Genomic DNA, 26,221 nt, shown 5'->3' with positions numbered 1-26,221 from the left:
CAGGGCAGCTGTGGCTACTGATGTAGCTTACCACCACCAGGTGTGAATGAATGTTGAGTCCAACTTCTCTGTGAGCGCTTTGAGTGTTTCGAAAAGCGCGATATAAATCTAAATCTAAGTTATTATATAAATATATGTATGTATGTATGCATGTGTATATGAATGTATATACATATGTATGTATATATATATATATATATATATAAAAATGTGTATATATATATCCATGTATCTGTATGTATGTATGTGTATATATATGTGTATTTATATATATATGCGTCTATGTATGTATATATATTATATATGTATAAATGTATGTCTATAAATATATAATATATATGTGTGTGTATATGTATATATATATGTGTGTTTTTGTGTATGTGTTTATATATTAGATCTGTCATGTGATAATTTGTATTAAAATTCAAATAAATCACACTCTAGATAATTTATCATGAATTATCACAGGTTATTGTTTGCTTAAGAAAAGAAATACGAAAAGCCCGATGCTTATTTTGTTTTCGGCTGTACGAATCGTTCAAAACGCGTAAAGGATAAACGTTTCTTCAGCGTTTGTCGAGAGGTAATCAAGAAGGGCAGAAAAGCGCAAGATTTTACAAAACGACGACGAGAAAAGCAAATTACACTCCAGTCCAAGGGAGCAGAGTCGAAAAATACACGAGTTTGCAGTGATTACTTCGTTAAAGTCCTACTGAAAGCCACTACTAGCCACCACGCAGTCTGATAGTTTATATATCAATGATGAAATATTAACATTGCAACACATGCCAATACGGCCGCTTTAGTTTAATAAATTGCAATTTTAAATTTCCCGGGAGTTTCGTCTTGGAAACGTCATGTAATGATGACGTGTACGCAGGACGTCACGCGTTTTTAGGAAGTATGAGCGCTACACACACACACACAGCTAAAAGTCGTCTGCTTTAACGGCATAATTACACAGTATTTTGGACATCTGTGTTGCTGAATCTTTTGCAATTTGTTCAATTAATATTGGAGAAGTCACAGTAGAAAGATGGAGTTGGGAAGCTTTAGCCTTTAGCCACACAAACACACGGTGATTCCTTGTTTAAAATTCCCGGAGCTGAAACTTTACTATGGATCAGAGCGCGCCCAAGCAATCATGGATCCTACCAAATGTCAACCAGCAGGTTTCGGTGAGAAAATTGTGGTTAAAAAGTCGCTTCTTACCGGATATCAGCTGAGCTTGTGTCGTCCGTACAGCCGCCGTCGACTCCCGTGAGACATTGGCGTCAACACACCCGTGGACAAACCCTTCCGACTATCAGGTACTATTAAACTCACTAAAACACTAGCAACACGATAGAAAGATAAGGGATGTCCCAGAATTATCCTAGTAAATGTGTTTAAAAACATAAGAATACGTCCCAATTCTATCGCGTTTTTTTTTTTGTTTTTTTTCTAGTCCGTCGCTATCAATATCCTCAAACACGTATCTTTCATCCTCGCTCAAATTAATGGGGAAATTGTCGTTTTCTCGGTCCGAATAACTGTTTTTGTCGGAGGCTCCCATTAATATTAATGTGAATATGTGAGGAGCCCCCACACTTGCGACGTCATCGTCTGCGACTTCCGGTAAAGGCGAGGCTTTTTCAGGAAGTACCAAAAGTGGCGAACTTTATCGTGGATGTTCTCTACTAAATCCTTTCAGCAAAAATATGGCAATATCGCGAAATGATCAAGTATGACACATAGAATGGACCTGCTATTCCCGTTTAAACAAGAAAATCTCATTTCAGTAGGCCTTAAAAGGTGTGTTTGATATACTTTTAACATTTATTGTTTCCCATTCCAGTATTATCTTGATATTGTTCGTATTTCTTAAACACGTTTGGTACGAGTGTTTTGAAAAGCACCCGACTCGGCGAGTCTAAATAAAACAGAAAGCAAATATGAGCAAAACCTAAAAGAGTGACTGCATAATTGTTCAGCCCAAAGTTTCACTTGTCTAGAGTCTAAGTCAAGTCATGTAAACACTGATCCATCATTCTGGCAAGGCACTAAAAGAATGTCCATGAAACACTACACACACATGCACTACATAGAAGAAAGTTCAAGTAGAAACATCTCATGGATCATGTCTGAACTAAAATGTGATTTTCTTATTTGTGTCCTGCAGACGTCCAGCAGATGATTGGTCATTCAGAAGAAGTTCCACCTCAACTGCTGGGTGATGGCTCCACTTTGAGGCAAGAGCATCCATGGTCCCCCCACATTAAAGAGGAAGAAAAGGAACTCTTAATAACGCAAGAGCCTAACCTCAACCAGTTGCCACTGACTGTTGTCTCTGTGAAGACTGAAGATGATGAAGAGAAACCACAAGTAGACCACCTCTTAGCTCCACTATCAGATAGTGAGGTCGAAGATGACATTGAAAAACCTTTGAGCAGCGATACAGACTGTGAAGGTGATATGAGGACTCAAACTGACAACAAACACACTGGATGCTCAAAAAAGAAAAACGGGGATAAAACATGTTTGATTGTCTCGGCTTGTGGCTCCACTCACGAGATGAGATCACATATAGAGGAGAAATCATCTAATTGTTCAGTTTGCGGTAAAACATTGTCATGTAAGACAAGTTTGACAAGACACCTGAGAACACACACAGAGAAACCTTTTAATTGCTCAGTGTGCAGTAAAAGATTTTATTTGAAGGCCAAATTGACCGTGCACATGAGAACACACACAGGAGAGAAACCATTTAGTTGTTCAGTTTGTGACAGAAAATTCACAAGTAAGATCTATATGAAAGGACACATGAGAACACACACTGAGGAGAACCCGGTTATTTGTCCAGTGTGTGGTAAAGGATTGTCTTTGAACACCAATATGACAGAACACATGAGAACACACACAGAAGAAAAAACATTTAGCTGTTCATTTTGTGGTAAAAAATTTCACCAAGGGACAAATTTGCAAAAACACATGAGAACGCACACCGGAGAGAAACCATTTAGTTGTTTGGTGTGCAGCAAAAGATTCTCCTGTCAGGGAAATTTGTCACGACACGCAAGAACACACACGGGAGAGAAACCTTTTAAATGCTCAGTTTGTAGTAAGAGATTTGCTGATAACGTCAATCTGAAAGAACACATGCGATCTCACACTGGTGAGAAACCACTTAGTTGTTCAATTTGCGGCGAAACATTTTCCCGCAGGCTAGCTCTGTCAGGGCATATGATAACGCACACCGGAGAGAAACCATTTCACTGTTCAGTTTGTGGTAAAACATACACCACTAAATTCAATCTGGTGAAACACATCAGAGTACACACGGGTGAGAAACCATTTAGTTGTTCAGTTTGCGGCTTAAGTTTTTCAGACAGGACGCTTTTAAAACGACACATCGTGAAACATTCAGTTGATCAAAGCGTGGTCCAAGATGCTCGAGAATCCCACTTACATTAAAGGGGAACATTATCAGCAGACCTATGTAAGCGTCAATATATACCTTGATGTTGCAGAAAAAAGACCATATGTTTTGTAACCGATTTCCGAAGTCGAAAAGGGCGAATTTGGCGATTTAAACGCCTTTCAATTGTTCGCCTGTCGGAGCAATGACCTTTCACCCGTGACGTCACATCCTGAAGCGGCCCGCCATTTTCTCAAACACATTACACACACCAAGTCAAATCAGCTCTGTTATTTTCCGTTTTTTCGACTGTTTTCCGTTACCTTGGAGACATCATGCCTCGTGGGTGTGTTGTCGGAGGGTGTAACAACACCAACAGAGGTGTAACAACACCGACAGAGATGTAACAACACCAGCAGAGGTGTAACTACACCAACAGGGAGGGATTCAAGTTGCAACAGTGGTCAAAAGATGCGAAAAGTCCCCCGTTTGTTTTGCACACTTTACCGACGGTTGGTAGAGTGGCCGTGCCAGCAACTTGAGGGTTGCAGGTTCGATTCCCGCTTCCGCCATCCTAGTCACTGCCGGTGTGTCCTTGGGCAAGACATTCTACCCATCTGCTCCCAGTGCCACCCACACTGCTTTGAATGTAACTTAGATATGGGGTTTCACTATGTAAAGCGCTTTGAGTCACTAGAGTAAAGCGCTATATAAATATAATTCACTTCACTTCGCTACGACAGAGATGGCACAGAGAGGGCAAGAATGTGTGGATATCCTGCGACACTCAAAGCAGATGCATCTCCAACAATAAAGTCAACGAAATCACAAAGGTGAGTTTTGTTGATCTTATTGACTTATGTGCTAATCAGACATATTTGGTCAGGGCATGACTGCAAGCTAATCGATGCTAACATGCTATTTAGGCTAGCTGTATGTACATATTGCATCATTATGCCTCATTTGTAGCTATATTTGCATCCAGCCTTTCCCTCCACCCACACTTAATGCCAAACAAACACATACCAATCGTTGGTTAGAAGGCGATCGCCGAATTCGTCCTCGCTTCCTCCCGTGCCGCTGTCTGTCGTGATATGGCTCAAAAGCTTCTGTTTCTTCTTTAATTTCGCTTTCGGTACCTGCCTCCATATTCCAACCATCCGTTTCAATACATGCGTAATCTGTTGAATCGCTTACGCCGCTGAAATCCGAGTCTGAATCCGAGCTACTATGCTATACCTTTCTGTGACGTCACATGACAATAGACGGGTGGATGTAGCGATGGTGTAAATCAGGCACTTTGAAGCCGTTTTTCGGGATATTGCGTGATGGGTAAAATTTTGAGAAAAACTTAGAAAAATAAAGAGTCCAGTCCATAGTGGATCTAACATAATAGTGTGAGAGTCCAGTCCATAGTGGATCTAACATAATAGTGTGAGAGTCCAGTCCATAGTGGATCTAACTTTATAGTGAGACTCCAGTCCATTGTGGATCTAACATAATAGTGTGAGTCCAGTCCATTGTGGATCTAACATAATAGTAATAGTCCAGTCCATTGTGGATCTAACATAATAGTGAGAGTCCAGTCCATTGTGGATCTAACATAATAGTGAGAGTCCAGTCCATTGTGGATCTAACATAATAGTAATAGTCCAGTCCATTGTGGATCTAACATAATAGTGAGAGTCCAGTCCATAGTGGATCTAACATAATAGTGTGAGAGTCCAGTCCATAGTGGATCTAACATAATATTGTGAGAGTCCAGTCCATAGTGGATCTAACATAATAGTGAGAGTCCAGTCCATTGTGGATCTAACATAATAGTAATAGTCCAGTCCATTGTGGATCTAACATAATAGTGAGAGGCCAGTCCATAGTGGATCCAACATAATAGTGTGAGAGTCCAGTCCATAGTGGATCTAACATAATAGTGTGAGAGTCCAGTCCATAGTGGATCTAACATAATAGTGTGAGAGTCCAGTCCATAGTGGATCTAACATAATATTGTGAGAGTCCAGTCCATAGTGGATCTAACATAATAGTGTGAGGCCAGTCCATAGTGGATCTAACATAATAGTGAGAGTCCAGTCCATAGTGGATCTGACATAATATTGTGAGAGTCCAGTCCATAGTGGATCTAACATAATAGTGTGAGAGTCCAGTCCATAGTGGATCTAACATAGAGTAAGAATCCAGTCCATTGTGGATCTAACATAATAGTGAGAGTCCAGTCCATTGTGGGGCTAGCTGTATGTACATATTGCATCATCATGCCTCATTTGTAGCTATATTTGCATCCAGCCTTTCCCTCCACCCACATTTAATGCCAAACAAACACATACCAATCGTTGGTTAGAAGGCGATCGCCGAATTCGTCCTCGCTTCCTCCTGTGCCGCTGTCTGTCGTGATATGGCTCAAAAGCTTCAGTTTCTTCTTTAATTTTGTCTTCGGTACCGGCCTCCATACTCCAACCATCTGTTTCAATACATGCGTAATCTGTTGAATTGCTTACGGCGCTGAAATCCGAGTCTGAATCCGAGCTACTGTGCTATCCGCCATGTTTGTTTTTGGTTGCTTCCCGCAGTGACGTCACAGGACAATAGACGGGTGGATGTAGCGATGGTGTAAGTCAGGCACTTTGAAGCCGTTTTACGGGATATTGAGTGATGGGTAAAATTTTGAGAAAAACTTTCGAAAAATAAAATAAGACACCGGGAACTTATTTTTGTTGGTTTTAACCATTCAGAAATTGTGATAATGTTCCCCTTTGAGACCCAAGACCATGCACAGGACACCAAATATTCAGCTGTTCAGTGTCGAGGGGTTGGGATTTTTCAACATTTCCCACAATGCATTGCAGTTGGCCATGTTAGAAAGGTTCATAGTTGCTGGTCATTCCAGCTTTGATATTAATTATCTGCCACAACCGAGACGGGAGAGATATCACATGCATGGGGTTTCTCCTCTCCTTCCTCTTGGATTACAGAAGTGTGCATCAATGATCATGAAATTGTGTTTGTGTTGTGACAAAGTTGTATAGTATTGTTGCACACAGACACACAAAACTATGTAATATTGTTTGTAAATATGAGTGCTACAATACAACTCTTACTGTAACCTTTTTATAAAATATACTTAAAGACTTTTGACTCCGGCCGATACAACAATTGGAAAACAATTTTTCTGCATTGAGGAACTGAATGAATAATATATTTTTGATGATAGATTTGATGTAATAATGACTCAGTGTTTTGTATCAACGTGACACTCGTGTAATTAGTTGAATCCCAATAAGTAAAATAGGAAGGTCACACCTTGGTGTGGTGTCTCCTTGTCCACTTTGAAGTGTATAAAACTGTATGTTCAACATGAGAAAGTCGCTTCTTGTGTGGAATAAAAACTGTTGGATTCCACCTGAGCTGCTGGGTTCTTGGGGCCTAAGGTGGAAGGTGGAAAGGGCCAGGTGGGACCCCCAACGCATGTCTGATCTTGATTTTGTATAGCCGTCCTACAAGCTCGGTTGATAGAGCGGCCGTGCCAGCAACTTGATGGCTGCAGGTTCGATTCCCGCTTCCGTCATCCTAGTCACTGCCGTTGTGTCCTTGGGCAAGACACTTTACCCACCTGCTCCCAGTGCCACCCACACTGCTTTAAATGTAACTTAGATATTGGGTTTCACTATGTAAAGCGCTTTGAGTCACTAGAGAAAAGCGCTATATAAATATACTTCACTACCCTGAGATTCCCCAAACTCATTAATTCTGGAAGCTAAGCAGTGTCTGGCCTGGTTAGTACTTGGATGGGAGACTGCCTAGGAAAACCAGGTGCTGTTTGACCTTTGGACTCTTTAAGTTCCTGTTTTTTTTCACTCCCTTGTTTTGTTTCCATGGTTACCCATTGCTCATTTGGACATACGCACCTGTTTAATCATGTCCCTGTTAATTAAGCAGGTCTTTTTCTGTTGGTTTGAACTTTTCTTGCTCTGTGCTGACTTTATTCCTGCCTTGCCATAGTTTCCTGCTTCATGCCAAGCCAAATAATTTTTGTGTGGATTTATGTTCATAGTCTGTTTATGCCTTAGTTTTGTTTCTTAGCCCAAGTTGTGCCTCCGCTGTGAACGCTTTTTGTTTGTAACTTTTTGGAGTTCAAATTAAATCATGTTTTTACCAAAACGCCATGTCAATCAATCAATCAATCAATCAATCAATCAATCAATCAATCAATCAATCAATGTTTACTTATATAGCCCTAAATCACTAGTGTCTCAAAGGGCTGCACAAACCACTACGACATCCTCGGTAGGCCCACATAAGGGCAAGGAAAAACTCACACCCAGTGGGACGTCGGTGACAATGATGACTATGAGAACCTTGGAGAGGAGGAAAGCAATGGATGTCGAGCGGGTCTAACATGATACTGTGAAAGTTCAATCCATAATGGATCCAACACAGTCGCGAGAGTCCAGTCCAAAGCGGATCCAACACAGCAGCGAGAGTCCCGTTCACAGCGGAGCCAGCAGGAAAACATCCCAAGCGGATCCTGAGTAGTCCGTCTGCCTTCCTGGGAGAATGACCACACATTTTAACTTGGGTTTTGTGACAATAAATGATTCAACTTCTTTGATAAACTCCGGTCAGAGCTAAAAACTCAAGCTGGTTGGCTGGATGTTCTTCTGGTAGCTGTTTGACAACTTACTACCGCCTTTTAGAACAGTTGATCTGCCGTCTCTTTTCTGCTCTGCCCCTCTCCTGCGTGGAGAGGTCATTAACGGACCACAGATGAAGCACTAGCTGTTCAAAGTCGGGACCCAGGTTGGACCACTCATCTGTGCATCAGTTAGGGACGTCTCTGCGCTGCTGACCTGTCTCCACTCAAGATGGTCTCCTGTTGGCCCCACTATGGACTGGACTCTCACTATTATGTTAGATCCACTATGGACTGGACTCTCACTATTATGTTAGATCAACTATGGACTGGACTCTCACTATTATGTTAGATCCACTATGGACTGGACTCTCACTATTATGTTAGGTCCACTATGGACTGGACTCTCACTATTATGTTAGATCCACTATGGACTGGACTCTCACACTATTATGTTGGATCCACTATGGACTGGCCTCTCACTATTATGTTAGATCCACAATGGACTGGACTATTACTATTATGTTAGATCCACAATGGACTGGACTCTCACTATTATGTTAGATCCACTATGGACTGGACTCTCACAATATTATGTTAGATCCACTATGGACTGGACTCTCACTATTATGTTAGATCAACTATGGACTGGACTCTCACTATTATGTTAGATCCACCATGGACTGGACTCTCACTATTATGTTAGGTCCACTATGGACTTGACTCTCACTATTATGTTAGATCCACTATGGACTGGACTCTCACTATTATGTTAGCTCCACTATGGACTGGACTCTCACTATTATGTTAGATCCACTATGGACTGGACTCTCACTATTATGTTAGATCCACTATGGACTGGACTCTCACTATTATGTTAGATCCACTACGGACTGGACTCTCACTATTATGTTAGGTCCACTATGGACTTGACTCTCACTATTATGTTAGATCCACTATGGACTGGACTCTCACTAATATGTTAGATCCACTATGGACTGTACTCTCACTACTATGTTAGATCCACTATGGACTGGACTCTCACTATTATGTTAGATCAACTATGGACTGGACTCTCACTATTATTTCAGATCTACTATGGACTTGACACTCTCACTATTATGTTAGATCCACTATGGACTGGACTCTCACTTTTATGTTAGATCCACAATGGACTGGACTCTCACACTATTATGTTAGATCCACTATGGACTGGACTCTCAAACTATTATGTTAGATCCACTATGGACTGGACTCTCACTATTATGTTAGATCCACTATGGACTGGACTCCGTCACTACTATGTTAGATCCACTATGGACTGGACTCACACTATTATGTTGGATCCACTATGGACTGGACTCTCACTATTGTGTTAGATCCACCATGGACTGGACTCTCACTATTATGTTAGATCCACAATGGACTGGACTCTCACTATTATGTTAGATCAACTATGGACTGGACTCTCACTATTATGTTAGATCCACTATGGACTGGACTCTCACTATTATGTTAGATCAACTATGGACTGGACTCTCACTATTATGTTAGATCCACAATGGACTGGATTCTCACACTATTATGTTAGATCCACTATGGACTGGACTCTCACTATTATGTTAAATCCACTATGGACTGGACTCTCACATTTATGTTAGATCCACTATGGACTGGACTCTCACTATTATGTTAGATCAACTATGGACTGGACTCTCACTATTATGTTAGATCCACAATGGACTGGATTCTCACACTATTATGTTAGATCCACTATGGACTGGACTCTCACTATTATGTTAAATCCACTATGGACTGGACCCTCACTATTATGTTAGATCAACTATGGACTGGACTCTCACTATTATGTTAGATCCACAATGGACTGGATTCTCACACTATTATGTTGGATCCACTATGGACTGGACTCTCACTATTATGTTAGATCCACTATGGACTGGACTCTGTCACTACTATGTTAGATCCCCTATGGACTTGACTCACACTATTATGTTAGATCCACTATGGACTGGACTATCACTATTATGTTAGATCCACCATGGACTGGACTCTCACTATTATGTTAGATCCACTATGGACTGGACTCTCACTATTATGTTAGATCCACTATGGACTGGACTCTCACAATTATGTTAGATCCACTATGGACTGGACTCTCACACTATTATGTTAGATCCACTATGGACTGGACTCTCACACTATTATGTTAGATCCACTATGGACTGGACTCTTACACTATCATGTTAGATCCACTATGGACTGGACTCTCACAATTATGTTAGATCCACTATGGACTGGACTCTTACACTATTATGTTAGATCCACTATGGACTGGACCCTCACACTATTATGTTAGATCCACTACGGACTGGACTCTCACTATTATGTTAGGTCCACTATGGACTTGACTCTCACTATTATGTTAGATCCACTATGGACTGGACTCTCACTAATATGTTAGATCCACTATGGACTGGACTCTCACTACTATGTTAGATCCACTATGGACTGGACTCTCACTATTATGTTAGATCAACTATGGACTGGACTCTCACTATTATTTCAGATCTACTATGGACTTGACACTCTCACTATTATGTTAGATCCACTATGGACTGGACTCTCACTTTTATGTTAGATCCACAATGGACTGGACTCTCACACTATTATGTTAGATCCACTATGGACTGGACTCTCAAACTATTATGTTAGATCCACTATGGACTGGACTCTCACTATTATGTTAGATCCACTATGGACTGGACTCCGTCACTACTATGTTAGATCCACTATGGACTGGACTCACACTATTATGTTGGATCCACTATGGACTGGACTCTCACTATTGTGTTAGATCCACCATGGACTGGACTCTCACTATTATGTTAGATCCACAATGGACTGGACTCTCACTATTATGTTAGATCAACTATGGACTGGACTCTCACTATTATGTTAGATCCACTATGGACTGGACTCTCACTATTATGTTAGATCAACTATGGACTGGACTCTCACTATTATGTTAGATCCAGAATGGACTGGATTCTCACACTATTATGTTAGATCCACTATGGACTGGACTCTCACTATTATGTTAAATCCACTATGGACTGGACTCTCACATTTATGTTAGATCCACTATGGACTGGACTCTCACTATTATGTTAGATCAACTATGGACTGGACTCTCACTATTATGTTAGATCCACCATGGACTGGACTCTCACTATTATGTTAGATCCACTATGGACTGGACTCTCACTATTATGTTAGATCCACTATGGACTGGACTCTCACAATTATGTTAGATCCACTATGGACTGGACTCTCACACTATTATGTTAGATCCACTATGGACTGGACTCTCACACTATTATGTTAGATCCACTACGGACTGGACTCTCACTATTATGTTAGGTCCACTATGGACTTGACTCTCACTATTATGTTAGATCCACTATGGACTGGACTCTCACTAATATGTTAGATCCACTATGGACTGGACTCTCACTACTATGTTAGATCCACTATGGACTGGACTCTCACTATTATGTTAGATCAACTATGGACTGGACTCTCACTATTATTTCAGATCTACTATGGACTTGACACTCTCACTATTATGTTAGATCAACTATGGACTGGACTCTCACTATTATGTTAGATCCACAATGGACTGGATTCTCACACTATTATGTTAGATCCACTATGGACTGGACTCTCACTATTATGTTAAATCCACTATGGACTGGACCCTCACTATTATGTTAGATCAACTATGGACTGGACTCTCACTATTATGTTAGATCCACAATGGACTGGATTCTCACACTATTATGTTGGATCCACTATGGACTGGACTCTCACTATTATGTTAGATCCACTATGGACTGGACTCTGTCACTACTATGTTAGATCCCCTATGGACTTGACTCACACTATTATGTTAGATCCACTATGGACTGGACTATCACTATTATGTTAGATCCACCATGGACTGGACTCTCACTATTATGTTAGATCCACTATGGACTGGACTCTCACTATTATGTTAGATCCACTATGGACTGGACTCTCACAATTATGTTAGATCCACTATGGACTGGACTCTCACACTATTATGTTAGATCCACTATGGACTGGACTCTCACACTATTATGTTAGATCCACTATGGACTGGACTCTTACACTATCATGTTAGATCCACTATGGACTTGACTCTCACTATTATGTTAGATCCACTATGGACTGGACTCTCACTAATATGTTAGATCCACTATGGACTGGACTCTCACTACTATGTTAGATCCACTATGGACTGGACTCTCACTATTATGTTAGATCAACTATGGACTGGACTCTCACTATTATTTCAGATCTACTATGGACTTGACACTCTCACTATTATGTTAGATCCACTATGGACTGGACTCTCACTTTTATGTTAGATCCACAATGGACTGGACTCTCACACTATTATGTTAGATCCACTATGGACTGGACTCTCAAACTATTATGTTAGATCCACTATGGACTGGACTCTCACTATTATGTTAGATCCACTATGGACTGGACTCCGTCACTACTATGTTAGATCCACTATGGACTGGACTCACACTATTATGTTGGATCCACTATGGACTGGACTCTCACTATTGTGTTAGATCCACCATGGACTGGACTCTCACTATTATGTTAGATCCACAATGGACTGGACTCTCACTATTATGTTAGATCAACTATGGACTGGACTCTCACTATTATGTTAGATCCACTATGGACTGGACTCTCACTATTATGTTAGATCAACTATGGACTGGACTCTCACTATTATGTTAGATCCCGAATGGACTGGATTCTCACACTATTATGTTAGATCCACTATGGACTGGACTCTCACTATTATGTTAAATCCACTATGGACTGGACTCTCACATTTATGTTAGATCCACTATGGACTGGACTCTCACTATTATGTTAGATCAACTATGGACTGGACTCTCACTATTATGTTAGATCCACAATGGACTGGATTCTCACACTATTATGTTGGATCCACTATGGACTGGACTCTCACTATTATGTTAGATCCACTATGGACTGGACTCTGTCACTACTATGTTAGATCCCCTATGGACTTGACTCACACTATTATGTTAGATCCACTATGGACTGGACTATCACTATTATGTTAGATCCACCATGGACTGGACTCTCACTATTATGTTAGATCCACTATGGACTGGACTCTCACTATTATGTTAGATCCACTATGGACTGGACTCTCACAATTATGTTAGATCCACTATGGACTGGACTCTCACACTATTATGTTAGATCCACTATGGACTGGACTCTCACACTATTATGTTAGATCCACTATGGACTGGACTCTTACACTATCATGTTAGATCCACTATGGACTGGACTCTCACAATTATGTTAGATCCACTATGGACTGGACTCTTACACTATTATGTTAGATCCACTATGGACTGGACCCTCACACTATTATGTTAGATCCACTATGGACTGGACTCTCACTATTATGTTAGATCCACCATGGACTAGACTCTCACTATTATGTTAGATCCACTATGGACTGGACTCTCACTATTATGTTAGATCCACTATGGACTGGACTCTCACACTATTATGTTAGATCCACTATGGACTGGACTATGTCACTACTATGTTAGATCCCCCTATGGACTTGACTCACACTATTATGTTAGATCCACTATGGACTGGACTCTCACTATTATGTTAGATCCACTATGGACTGGACTCTCACACTATTATGTTAGATCCCCTATGGACTTGACTCACACTATTATGTTAGATCCACCATGGACTGGACTCTCACTATTATGTTAGATCCACTATGGACTGGACTCTCACACTATTATGTTAGAGCCACTATGAACTGGACTCTCACACTATTATGTTAGATCCACTATGGACTGGACTCTCACACTATTATGTTAGATCCACTATGGACTGGACTCTCACTATTATATTAGATCCACTATGGACTGGACTCTCACAATATTATGTTAGATCCACTATGGACTGGACTATCACTATTATTTTAGATCCACAATGGACTGGACTCTCACTATTATATTAGATCCACTATGGACTGGACTCTCACACTATTATGTTAGATCCACTATGGACTGGACTCTCACTATTAGTTCCACTATGGACTGGACTCTCACACTATTATGTTAGATCCACTATGGACTGGACTCTCACACTATTATGTTAGATCCACTATGGACTGGACTCTCACACTATTATGTTAGATCCACTATGGACTGGACTCTCACACTATTATGTTAGATCCACTATGGACTGGACTCTCACACTATTATGTTAGATCCACTATGGACTGGACTCTCACACTATTATGTTAGATCCACTATGGACTGGACTCTCACTATTAGTTCCACTATGGACTGGACTCTCACACTATTATGTTAGATCCACTATGGACTGGACTCTCACACTATTATGTTAGATCCACTATGGACTGGACTCTCACACTATTATGTTAGATCCACTATGGACTGGACTCTCACACTATTATGTTAGATCCACTATGGACTGGACTCTCACTATTATGTTAGATCCACTATGGACTGGACTCTCATTATTATGTTAGATCCACTATGGACTGGACTCTCACTATTATGTTGGATCCACTATGGACTGGACTCTCACTATTATGTTAGATCCACTCTGGACTGGACTCTCACACTATTATGTTAGATCCACTATGGACTGGACTCTCACACTATTATGTTAGATCCACTATGGACTGGACTCTCACACTATTATGTTAGATCCACTATGGACTGGACTCTCACACTATTATGTTAGATCCACTATGGACTGGACTCTCACTATTATGTTAGATCCACTATGGACTGGACTCTCATTATTATGTTAGATCCACTATGGACTGGACTCTCACTATTATGTTGGATCCACTATGGACTGGACTCTCACTATTATGTTAGATCCACTCTGGACTGGACTCTCACACTATTATGTTAGATCCACTATGGACTGGACTCTCACACTATTATGTTAGATCCACTATGGACTGGACTCTCACACTATTATGTTAGATCCACTATGGACTGGACTCTCACACTATTATGTTAGATCCACTATGGACTGGACTCTCACACTATTATGTTAGATCCACTATGGACTGGACTCTCACACTATTATGTTAGATCCACTATGGACTGGACTCTCACTATTATGTTAGATCCACTATGGACTGGACTCTCATTATTATGTTAGATCCACTATGGACTGGACTCTCACTATTATGTTGGATCCACTATGGACTGGACTCTCACTATTATGTTAGATCCACTCTGGACTGGACTCTCACACTATTATGTTAGATCCACTATGGACTGGACTCTCACACTATTATGTTAGATCCACTCTGGACTGGACTCTCACACTATTATGTTAGATCCACTATGGACTGGACTCTCACACTATTATGTTAGATCCACTATGGACTGGACTCTCACACTATTATGTTAGATCCACCATGGACTGGACTCTCACTATTATGTTAGATCCACTATGGACTGGACTCTCACTATTATGTTAGATCCACTATGGACTGGACTCACACTATTATGTTGGATCCACTATGGACTGGACTCTCACTATTATGTTAGATCCACTATGGACTGGACTCTCACACTATTATGTTAGATCCACTATGGACTGGACTCTCACACTATTATGTTAGATCCACTATGGACTGGACTCTCACACTATTATGTTAGATCCACTCGACGTCCATTGCACTGGTCGCTCATTGAAGGGGGGGGGGGTGCCACGTCTGCGGTCCCCTCCAAGGTTTCTCATTGTCATCCCATTGGGTTGAGTTTTTCCTTGCCCTGATGTGGGATCTGAACCAAGGATGTGGTTGTGGCTTGTGCAGCCCTTTGAGACACTCGTGATTTAGGGCTATATAAGTAAACATTGAATGATTGATTAATTGATTAGTTTCTGACCATTTTTTATTATCAGTAGAAACTTTTAGAAATTTTCGTTTAAAAAAGTAAGAGTAAATGTAGTTTAAACACACACACACACACACACAGTCCATAGTGGATCTCACATAATAGTGAGAGTCCAGTTCATAGTGGATCTAACATAATAGTGAGAGTCGAGTTCATAGAGGATCTAACATAATAGTGAGAGTCCAGTCCATAGTGGATCTAACATAATAGTGAGAGTCCAGTCCATAGTGGATCTAACATAATAGTGAGAGTCCAGTCCATAGTGGATCTAACATAATAGTGTGCGAGTCCAGTCCATAGTGGATCTAACATAATAGTGTGAGAGTCCAGTCCATAGTGGAACTAACATAATAGTGTGAGAGTCCAGTCCATAGTGGATCTAACATAATAGTGAGAGTCCAGTCCATAGTGGAACTAACATAATAGTGTGCGAGTCCAGTCCATAGTGGATCTAACATAATAGTGTGAGAGTCCAGTCCATAGTGGAACTAACATAATAGTGTGAGAGTCCAGTCCATAGTGGATCTAACATAATAGTGAGAGTCCAGTCCATAGTGGATCTAACATAATAGTGAGAGTCCAGTCCATAGTGGATCTAACATAATGGTGAGAGTCCAGTCCATAGTGGATCCAACATAATAGTGAGAGTCCAGTCCATAGTGGATCTAACATAATAGTGTGCGAGTCCAGTCCATAGTGGATCTAACATAATAGTGTGAGAGTCCAGTCCATAGTGGAACTAACATAATAGTGTGAGAGTCCAGTCCATAGTGGATCTAACATAATAGTGAGAGTCCAGTCCATAGTGGATCTAACATAATGGTGAGAGTCCAGTCCATAGTGGATCCAACATAATAGTGAGAGTCCAGTCCATAGTGGATCTAACATAATAGTGAGAGTCCAGTCCATAGTGGATCTAACATAATAGTGAGAGTCCAGTCCATAGTGGATCTAACATAATGGTGAGAGTCTTCAACCATAGTGGGGCCAGCAGGAGACCATCCCAAGCGGAGACAGGTCAACAGCACAGGGATGTCTATAACCGATGCACAGACCAGCGGTCCACTCCGGGTCCCGACTCTGGACAGCCAGCACTTCATCCATGGCCAACAGACCTGTGCCCCCTCCTTCCACAAGAGAGAGTGGGACAGAGCAGAAAAGAAAAGAAATGGCAGATCAACTGGTCTAATAGGGCGGGCTATTTAAAAGCTAAAGTATACAAATTAGTTTAAGATGGGACTTAAAAGCTTCTATGGATGAAAAAAAAAAGTTTTCTTTTTTTTCACAAGTATTTTATAGTATCAGTAGAAACTTCTGCGAAACAGTTGTTTAAAAAAGTAACAATAAACGCCTTTATTTTGAAAAAAAATAAAATCCTCGGAAGTGGCTGACTTAGCGCATGCGCAAACAGATCTTTTGGCGCTTGCGCAAACAGATCGAGCACTGCCTCTTCTTTGCATGCGACCAAAGATGGCGGACTGAGCGGCTGTGGCTTCCGGAAGATCTTTCTAATTTACGATCTAATAGTTTTATACATGAACGAAGGTTCGTCTTTTCTAAAGCCCGAAAAAAAAAGTTGAGTTTGGAGCGATGGTGTGTTAGCTGAAGTGAAGATTGAAGATTTGAGAGCACATGGACGACTCCTGCTGTGCTAAGATGGCGACGTCATGTCAAAGAGAACATTCTAGCAAATCACCAACGGAGGAAAAGACCGAGACTGCAGATAAAGGTGAGTGAGCTGACGTCATTTTGCAGACTGAAATGAGTGTGGATGAGAAATTAGCTGTTGAAGAATGTAAAGAAAGAGGCGCCATGATTGTTAGCTTGAAGAAGGCAGTGGAGTTCACATCAGAGGAGATGAAAGAATGCAAAAGTCAAATGAAGAAAGTGGAAGAGCAAAATAAAATAATGATGTGAAAGAAGAGATGTTGGGGAAGAGTAAGAGATGTGCAGTGTGTGAAGAGAAGACTGGACCACATGTCTACATCAACCTGCAAAGAACTGCAGCTCTTTAAAGGGGAACATTATCAGCAGACCTATGTAAGCGTCAATATATACCTTGATGGTGCAGAAAAAAGACCATCTATTTTTTTAACCGATTTCCGAACTCTAAATGGGTGAATTTTGGCGAATTAAACGCCTTTCTGTTTATCGCGCTGGAGGCGATGACGTCAGAATGTGACGTCGCCGAGGTAACACACCCACCATTTTCATTTTCAACACATTACAAACACCGGGTCTCAGCTCTGTTATTTTCCGTTTTTCTGACTATTTTTGGGAACCTTGGAGACATCATGCCTCGTCGGTGTGTTGTCGGAGGGTGTAACAACACTAACAGGGAGGGATTCAAGTTGCACCACTGGCCCCAAGATGCCAAAGTGTCTGCCGCCAGACCCCCATTGAATGTGCCAGAGTGTCTCCACATTTGACCGGCGATGCTAAGACAGACGTGGCACAGAGATGTATGGATAACCTGCAGATGCATTTGCAACGATAGTCAACGAAATCACAAAGGTGAGTTTTGTTGATGTTGACTGCCAGCTAATCCATGCTAAAATGCTACGCTAATCGATGCTAACATGCTATTTACCGGCGGAGCTAAAGCAGACATGGCACAGAGATGTATGGATAACCTGCAGATGCATTTGCAACGATATTACGTTTCCTTCCACCCACATTTAATGCGAAACAAACACTTACCAATCGACGGATTTAAGTTGCTCCAGTGTCAAAAGATGCGAAAGTCCTGATCGTTTGGTCCGCACATTTTACCGGCGATGCTAACGCAGCTATTCGGCCATGCTATGGCTATGAATAGCGTCAATAGCTATTCGCTCAATAGCTTCAGTTTCTTCTTCAATACTTTCATACTCCAACCATCTGTTTCAATACATGCGTAATCTGTTGAATCGCTTAAGTCGCTGAAATCCTAGTTTGAATCCGAGCTAATGTCGCTATATCTTGCTGTGGTATTCCCATTGTTTGTTTACATTGGCAGCACTGTGTGACGTCACAGGGAAATGGATAGTCGCATGGCAAATAGCGAAAATAAGGCACTTTAAAACTTTATTTAGGGATATTCCGAGACCGGTAAAATTTTTAAAAAAACTTCAAAAAATACAACAAGCCACTGGGAACTGATTTTTTATTGTTTTTAAGCCTTTTGAAATAAGGGGAACATTATCAGCAGACCTATGTAAGCGTCAATATATACTTTGATGGTGCAGAAAAAAGACCATTTGTTTTTTCAACCGATTTCCGAACTCTAAAAGGGTGAATTTTGCGATTTAAACGCCTTTCAATTGTTCGCCTGTCGGAGCGATGACCTTTCATCCGTGACGTCACAACATGACGCAATCCGCCATTTTCTCAAACACATTACACACACCAAGTCAAATCAGCTCTGTTATTTTACGTTTTTTCCACTGTTTTCCGTTACCTTGGAGACATCATGCCTCGTCGGTGTGTTGTCGGAGGGTGTAACAACACTAACAGGGGTGTAACAACACCAACAGAGATGTAACAACACCAACAGAGGTGTAACAACACCAACAGAGATGTAACAACACCAACAGAGATGTAACAACACCAACAGAGATGTAACAACACCAACGGAGATGTAACAACACCAACAGAGATGTAACAACACCAACGGAGATGTAACAACACCAACGGAGGTGTAACAACACCAAAAGAGGTGTAACAACACCAACAGAGATGTAATAACACCAACAGAGATGTAACAACACCAACAGAGGTGTAACAACACCAACAGAGGTGTAACAACACCAACAGAGGTGTAACAACACCAACAGAGATGTAACAACACCAACAGAGATGTAAAAACACCAACAGAGATGTAAAAACACCAACAGAGATGTAACAACACCAACAGAGATGTAACAACACCAAAAGAGGTGTAACAACACCAACAGAGATGTAATAACACCAACAGAGATGTAACAACACCAACAGAGGTGTAACAACACCAACAGAGGTGTAACAACACCAACAGAGGTGTAACAACACCAACAGAGATGTAACAACACCAACAGAGATGTAAAAACACCAACAGAGATGTAACAACACCAACAGAGATGTAACAACACCAACAGAGGTGTAACAACACCAACAGAGGTGTAACAACACCAACAGAGGTGTAACAACACCAACAGAGGTGTAACAACACCAACAGAGGTGTAACAACACCAACAGAGATGTAACAACACCAACAGAGATGTAAAAACACCAACAGAGATGTAACAACACCAACAGAGGTGTAACAACACCAACAGAGGTGTAACAACACCAACAGAGATGTAACAACACCAACAGAGATGTAACAACACCAACAGAGATGTAACAACACCAACAGAGGTGTAACAACACCAACAGAGGTGTAACAACACCAACAGAGATGTAACAACACCAACAGAGATGTAACAACACCAACAGAGATGTAACAACACCAACAGAGATGTAACAACACCAACAGAGATGTAACAACACCAACAGAGGTGTAACAACACCAACAGAGGTGTAACAACACCAACAGAGGTGTAACAACACCAACAGAGATGTAACAACACCAACAGAGGTGTAGCAACACCAACAGAGATGTAACAACACCAACAGAGATGTAACAACACCAACAGAGATGTAACAACACCAACAGAGATGTAACAACACCAACAGAGATGTAACAACACCAACAGAGGTGTAACAACACCAACAGAGATGTAACAACACCAACAGAGATGTAACAACACCAACAGAGACGGATTCAAGTTGCAACGGTGGTCAAAAGATGCGAAAGTCCCTCGTTTGTTGTGCACACTTTACCGACGACAGCTATGCTACGACAGAGATGGCAAGAATGTGTGGATATCCTGCGACACTCAAAGCAGATGCATTTCCAACCATAAAGTCAACGAAATCACAAAGGTGAGTTCTGTTGATCTTATTGACTTATGTGCTAATCAGACATATTTGGTCACGGCATGACTGCAAGCTAATCGATGCTAACATGCTATTTAGGCTAGCTGTATGTACATATTGCATCATTCTGCCTCATTTGTAGCTGTATTTGCCTAGGGCCTATCCCCAGGTGCCTGTCTTTGGTGGTGGGAGGAGCCTATCCCCAGGTGCATGTCTTTGGAGGTGGGAGGGGCCTATCCCCAGGTGCATGTCTTTGTGTGAGAGTCCAGTCCATTGTGGATCTAACTTAATAGTGAGAGTCCAGTCCATAGTGGATCTAACATAATAGTGAGAGTCCAGTCCATAGTGGATCTAACATAATAGTGTGAGAGTCCAGTCCATAGTGGATCTAACATAATAGTGTGAGAGTCCAGTCCATAGTGGATCTAACATAATAGTGTGAGAGTCCAGTCCATAGTGGATCTAACATAATAGTGAGAGAGTCCAGTCCATAGTGGATCCAACATAATAGTGAGAGAGTCCAGTCCATAGTGGATCTAACATAATAGTGTGAGAGTCCAGTCCATAGTGGATCTAACATAATAGTGAGAGTCCAGTCCATACTGGATTTAACATAATAGTGAGAGTCCAGTCCATAGTGGATCTAACATAATAGTGAGAGTCCAGTCCATAGTGGATCCAACATAATAGTGTGAGAGTCCAGTCCATAGTGGATCCAACATAATAGTGAGAGAGTCCAGTCCATAGTGGATCCAACATAATAGTGAGAGTCCAGTTCATCGCGGGGCCAGCAGGAGACCATCCCAAGCGGAGACAGGTCAGCAGCACAGGGATGTCCCCAATCGATGCACAGACGAGCGGTCCACCCAGGGTCCTGACTTTGGGCAGCCAGCGCTTCATCCATGGCCTCCGAGCCTGCGCCCCCCCCCCCCCAACGAAGGAGAGAAAAGAAACGGCAGATCAACTGGTCTAAAAGGGGGGTGTATTTAAAGGCTAGAGTATACAAATGACTTTTAAGATGGGACTCACATTTTAATTGGTTCCGTGTTTGGCAGTGCACACGCAATTTTCTACACGTTGTCGCAAATCCTGACAACATTTTTCGTCTCGTTGCCGTTAGCATTAGCCATGCTGGGATATTAATTGATTGGTTGATTGATTGATTGAAACTTTTATTATTAGATTGCACAGTACAGTACATATTCCGTACAATTGACCACTAAATGGTAACACCCCAATAAGTTTTTCAACTTGTTTAAGTCGGGGTCCACGTTAATCAATTCATGGTATTAAAATGAATCTCCACTTTTTTTTTATAATCTACAAAAAAGAAAATTATTTAATTATAAAATGAATTCATCACACAGGCCAAGTGCGGCCAATGAATCGCTTATTGTTTTTATTATAATCTTTTTACAATTGTGACTCAGACTCAATAGAAATTAAAGTTTGATTACTTGTTCAGCCCAAAGCTTTACTTGTCCGAGTCTAAGCCAAGTCATGCAAACATTGATCCATCATTCTGGTAAGGCACTATCAATCAATCAATCAATGTTTACTTATATAGCCCTAAATCATTAGTGTCTCAATGGGCTGCACAAACCACTACGACATCCTCGGTAGGCCCACATAAGGGCAAGGAAAACTCACACCCAGTGGGACGTCGGTGACAATGATGACTATGAGAACCTTGGAGAGGAGGAAAGCAATGGATGTCGAGCGGGTCTAACATGATACTGTGAAAGTTCAATCCATAATGGATCCAACACAGTCGCGAGAGTCCAGTCCAAAGCGGATCCAGCACAGCAGCGAGAGTCCCGTTCACAGCGGAGCCAGCAGGAAACCATCCCAAGCGGAGGCGGATCAGCAGCGCAGAGATGTCCCCAGCCGATACACGGGCGAGCAGTACATGGCCACCGGATCGGACCGGACCCCCTCCACAGGGGAGAGTGGGACATAGGAGAAAAAGAAAAGAAACGGCAGATCAACTGGTCTAAAAAGGGAGTCTATTTAAAGGCTAGAGTATACAAATGAGTTTTAAGGTGAGACTTAAATGCTTCTACTGAGGTGGCATCTCGAACTGTTACCGGGAGGGCATTCCAGAGTACTGGAGCCCGAAATGAAAACGCTCTATAGCCCGCAGACTTTTTTTGGGGCTTTGGGAATCACTAATAAGCCGGAGTCCTTTGAAGGCAGATTTCTTGCCGGGACATATGGTACAATACAATCGGCAAGATAGGATGGAGCTAGACCGTGTAGTATTTTATACGTAAGTAGTAAAACCTTAAAGTCACATCTTAAGTGCACAGGAAGCCAGTGCAGGTGAGCCAGTATAGGTATATATGTATGTATATATGTATATAAAGGTATATACAGTATAGGTATATATGTATGTATATATGTATATAAAGGTATATACAGTATAGGTATATATGTATGTATATATGTATATAAAGGTATATACAGTACAGGTATATATGTATGTATATATGTATATAAAGGTATATACAGTATAGGTATATATGTATGTATATATGTATATAAAGGTATATACAGTATAGGTATATATGTATGTATATATGTATATAAAGGTATATACAGTATAGGCGTAATGTGATCAAACTTTCTTGTTCTTGTCAAAAGTCTAGCAGACGCATTTTGTACCAACTGTAATCTTTTAATGCTAGACATGGGGAGACCCGAAAATAATACGTTACAGTAATCGAGGCGAGACGTAACAAACGCATGGATAATGATCTCAGCGTCTTTAGTGGACAAAATGGAGCGAATTTTAGCGATATTACGGAGATGAAAGAAGGCCGTTTTAGTAACGCTTTTAATGTGTGACTCAAAGGAGAGAGTTGGGTGGAAGATAATACCCAGATTCTTTACCGTGTCGCCTTGTTTAATTGTTTGGTTGTCAAATGTTAGAGTTGTATTATTAAATAGAGGTCGGTGTCTAGCAGGACCGATAATCAGCATTTCCGTTTTTTTGGCGTTGAGTTGCAAAAAGTTAGCGGACATCCATTGTTTAATTTCATTAAGACACGCCTCCAGCTGACTACAATCCGGCTGAAATCCACAAAAATAAGGTCCATGAAACACTACACACACATGCAGTACACAGAAAAAAGTGTGTACAAAGTTCAAGTAGAAACATCTCCTGGATCATGTCTGATCCAAAGTCTGTTTGTGTCCTGCAGACGTCCATTCAGGAGAACTTCCGCCCCAGCCACTGGGTGATGGCTCCACTTTGAAGCAAGAGCCTCCATGGCCCCCCCTCATCAAAGAGGAAGAAGAGGAGGAAGCTGATCTCACCAAGTTGCCACTGACTGTTGTCTCTGTGAAGACTAAAGATGATGAAGAGAAACTACAACCAGACCACCTCTTAGCTCCATTGTCAGATAGTGAGGCTGAAGACGAGGTTGAAGTAACTTTGAGCAGCGATACGGACTGTGAAGGTGATGTGAGGACTCACACTGACATCAAACACTCTGACAGTTCTAAAAAGAAGGGAGGTAAACAATATTTGAGCTGCTCAGTTTGTGCTAAAAGCTTCACACGAAAGACTCATTTGAGTCAACATATGAGAACGCACACTGGAGAAAAACCGTTTATGTGTTCTGTTTGTCCGAAAAGCTTTTCTCTAAAGACTCATTTGACACAGCACGTGAGAACGCACACAGGAGAAAAACCGTTTCATTGTTCAGTTTGCGGTAAAGGCTTTACTCAAACGGGCAGTTTGACTCAACACATGCGAACGCACACCGGAGAAAAACCCTTTGTTTGTTCAGTTTGCGGCAAAGGGTTCTCCCAAAAAAGCGATTTGAGAGGACACATGCGAACACACACCGGGGAGAAGCCATTCACTTGTCTGGTGTGTGGCAAAAAATTTTCTCAAAAGAGCAACCGGACCGGACACATGAGAACACACACGGGAGAGAAGCCCTTTCACTGTTTGGTTTGTGGTAAAACATTTTCAAATAAGGTCTGTTTGACAACACACACAAGAACACACACAGGAGAGAGACCATTTACTTGTTCAGTTTGCAGTCAAAGTTTTTCTCAAAAGACCAACTTAGCATCACACATGAGAACACACAGACGAAGAACCGTATAATAGTTTTGTATTTCAATTTTTGTCCTGCCTGAAATGGATGTACAAAACAGGGATGGGGTTTTCTCTCGCCTTTCTTTTGGATTACAGAAGTGTTTGTGTTGTGACAATGTTGTGTAGTAGTGTTGTACATACAAATAGACACAAGATGTAAGTATGATTTTTCCACGGTAACCGTTTTTTAACATAATACTTTTTATATATTTCTTGTGCGGGGAAAAAATAAACTGTTGGATTGTACCTGAGCTGCCTACCACTAAAGACTTGAAACTGGCAAAACACGGTCTTTCAAGCAGACCTGAAGGCAAAACAGCAGTGGAAACAGGAAGCACTCACACAAGGTGAAAAGAGGGTAGAAAGCAGAGTGCATCAACAACAGTGACCCCTGCTGGCATCATTAAGCCACTGCATACACAATAAATATGATTAGCCTTTGACACACTTAAAACAGAAAAGTAATGTTTCCACATTTTTTATGGAATAAAGATGTACATGTCATTTTATTTTTTTAAGTGATTGGCAAAGTACGACTAATTAACAATTAACAAAAAATCCGATATATATATATATTTTTTTTTTATATTTGTTTACCCCTTGTGTGCTGTTCGGGTCTGTGGGAGTCCTTTTCATTTTTTATCAAAAGAAAAATGATACAAATATTGAATTTTTCAAACCGAGACTCACTGACTTTGGCTCGTTTTCTGTGAAGAACACATCACAATACATATTTACACACACACACACACACACACACACACACACTTAAAAAGGGGGGGACAACGTGTAGGTACACAGAACATCCGAGGGTCAAATGTGCGAGAAAATATGTTAGATCCACTATGGACTGGACTCTCACTATTATGTTAGATCCACTATGGACTGGACTCTCACACTATTATGTTAGATCCACTATGGACTGGACTCTCACTATTATGTTAGATCCACTATGGACTGGACTCTCACTATTATGTTAGATCCACTATGGACTGGACTCTCACTATTATGTTAGATCCACTATGGACTGGACTCTCACTATT

The 26,221-nt window shown here is 41.2% G+C and overlaps 2 protein-coding genes across 3 annotated transcripts in view; both read left to right on the top strand.

Annotated features, from left to right (window-relative positions):
* Positions 1-7,570, top strand: part of LOC133549300 (gastrula zinc finger protein XlCGF57.1-like) — a 37,702-nt gene extending 30,132 nt beyond the window's left edge. For both annotated transcript variants that reach the window (XM_061894569.1, XM_061894575.1), the window contains exon 2: positions 2,162-7,570. In XM_061894569.1, coding sequence (XP_061750553.1) covers positions 2,162-3,453 — 1,292 coding nt within the window. In that variant the 3' untranslated portion in view covers positions 3,454-7,570. The remainder of the gene's footprint in view (positions 1-2,161) is intronic.
* A 9,982-nt stretch (positions 7,571-17,552) lies between these two features.
* Positions 17,553-25,815, top strand: LOC133549462 (gastrula zinc finger protein XlCGF8.2DB-like). Its single transcript, XM_061894899.1, has 2 exons — positions 17,553-17,858; positions 24,271-25,815. Exons 1-2 carry the CDS (start codon positions 17,762-17,764, stop codon positions 25,185-25,187), a joined length of 1,014 nt encoding a protein of 337 aa, XP_061750883.1. The 5' UTR covers positions 17,553-17,761; the 3' UTR covers positions 25,188-25,815.
* Positions 25,816-26,221: the final 406 nt, after the last annotated feature.

This window comes from Nerophis ophidion, linkage group LG01 (genome assembly GCF_033978795.1).
Source record: "Nerophis ophidion isolate RoL-2023_Sa linkage group LG01, RoL_Noph_v1.0, whole genome shotgun sequence".
Classification (NCBI taxonomy): domain Eukaryota; kingdom Metazoa; phylum Chordata; class Actinopteri; order Syngnathiformes; family Syngnathidae; genus Nerophis; species Nerophis ophidion.
Note: the sequence above shows the minus strand (reverse complement) of the source record. Positions and strands in the feature narration are given on the sequence as shown.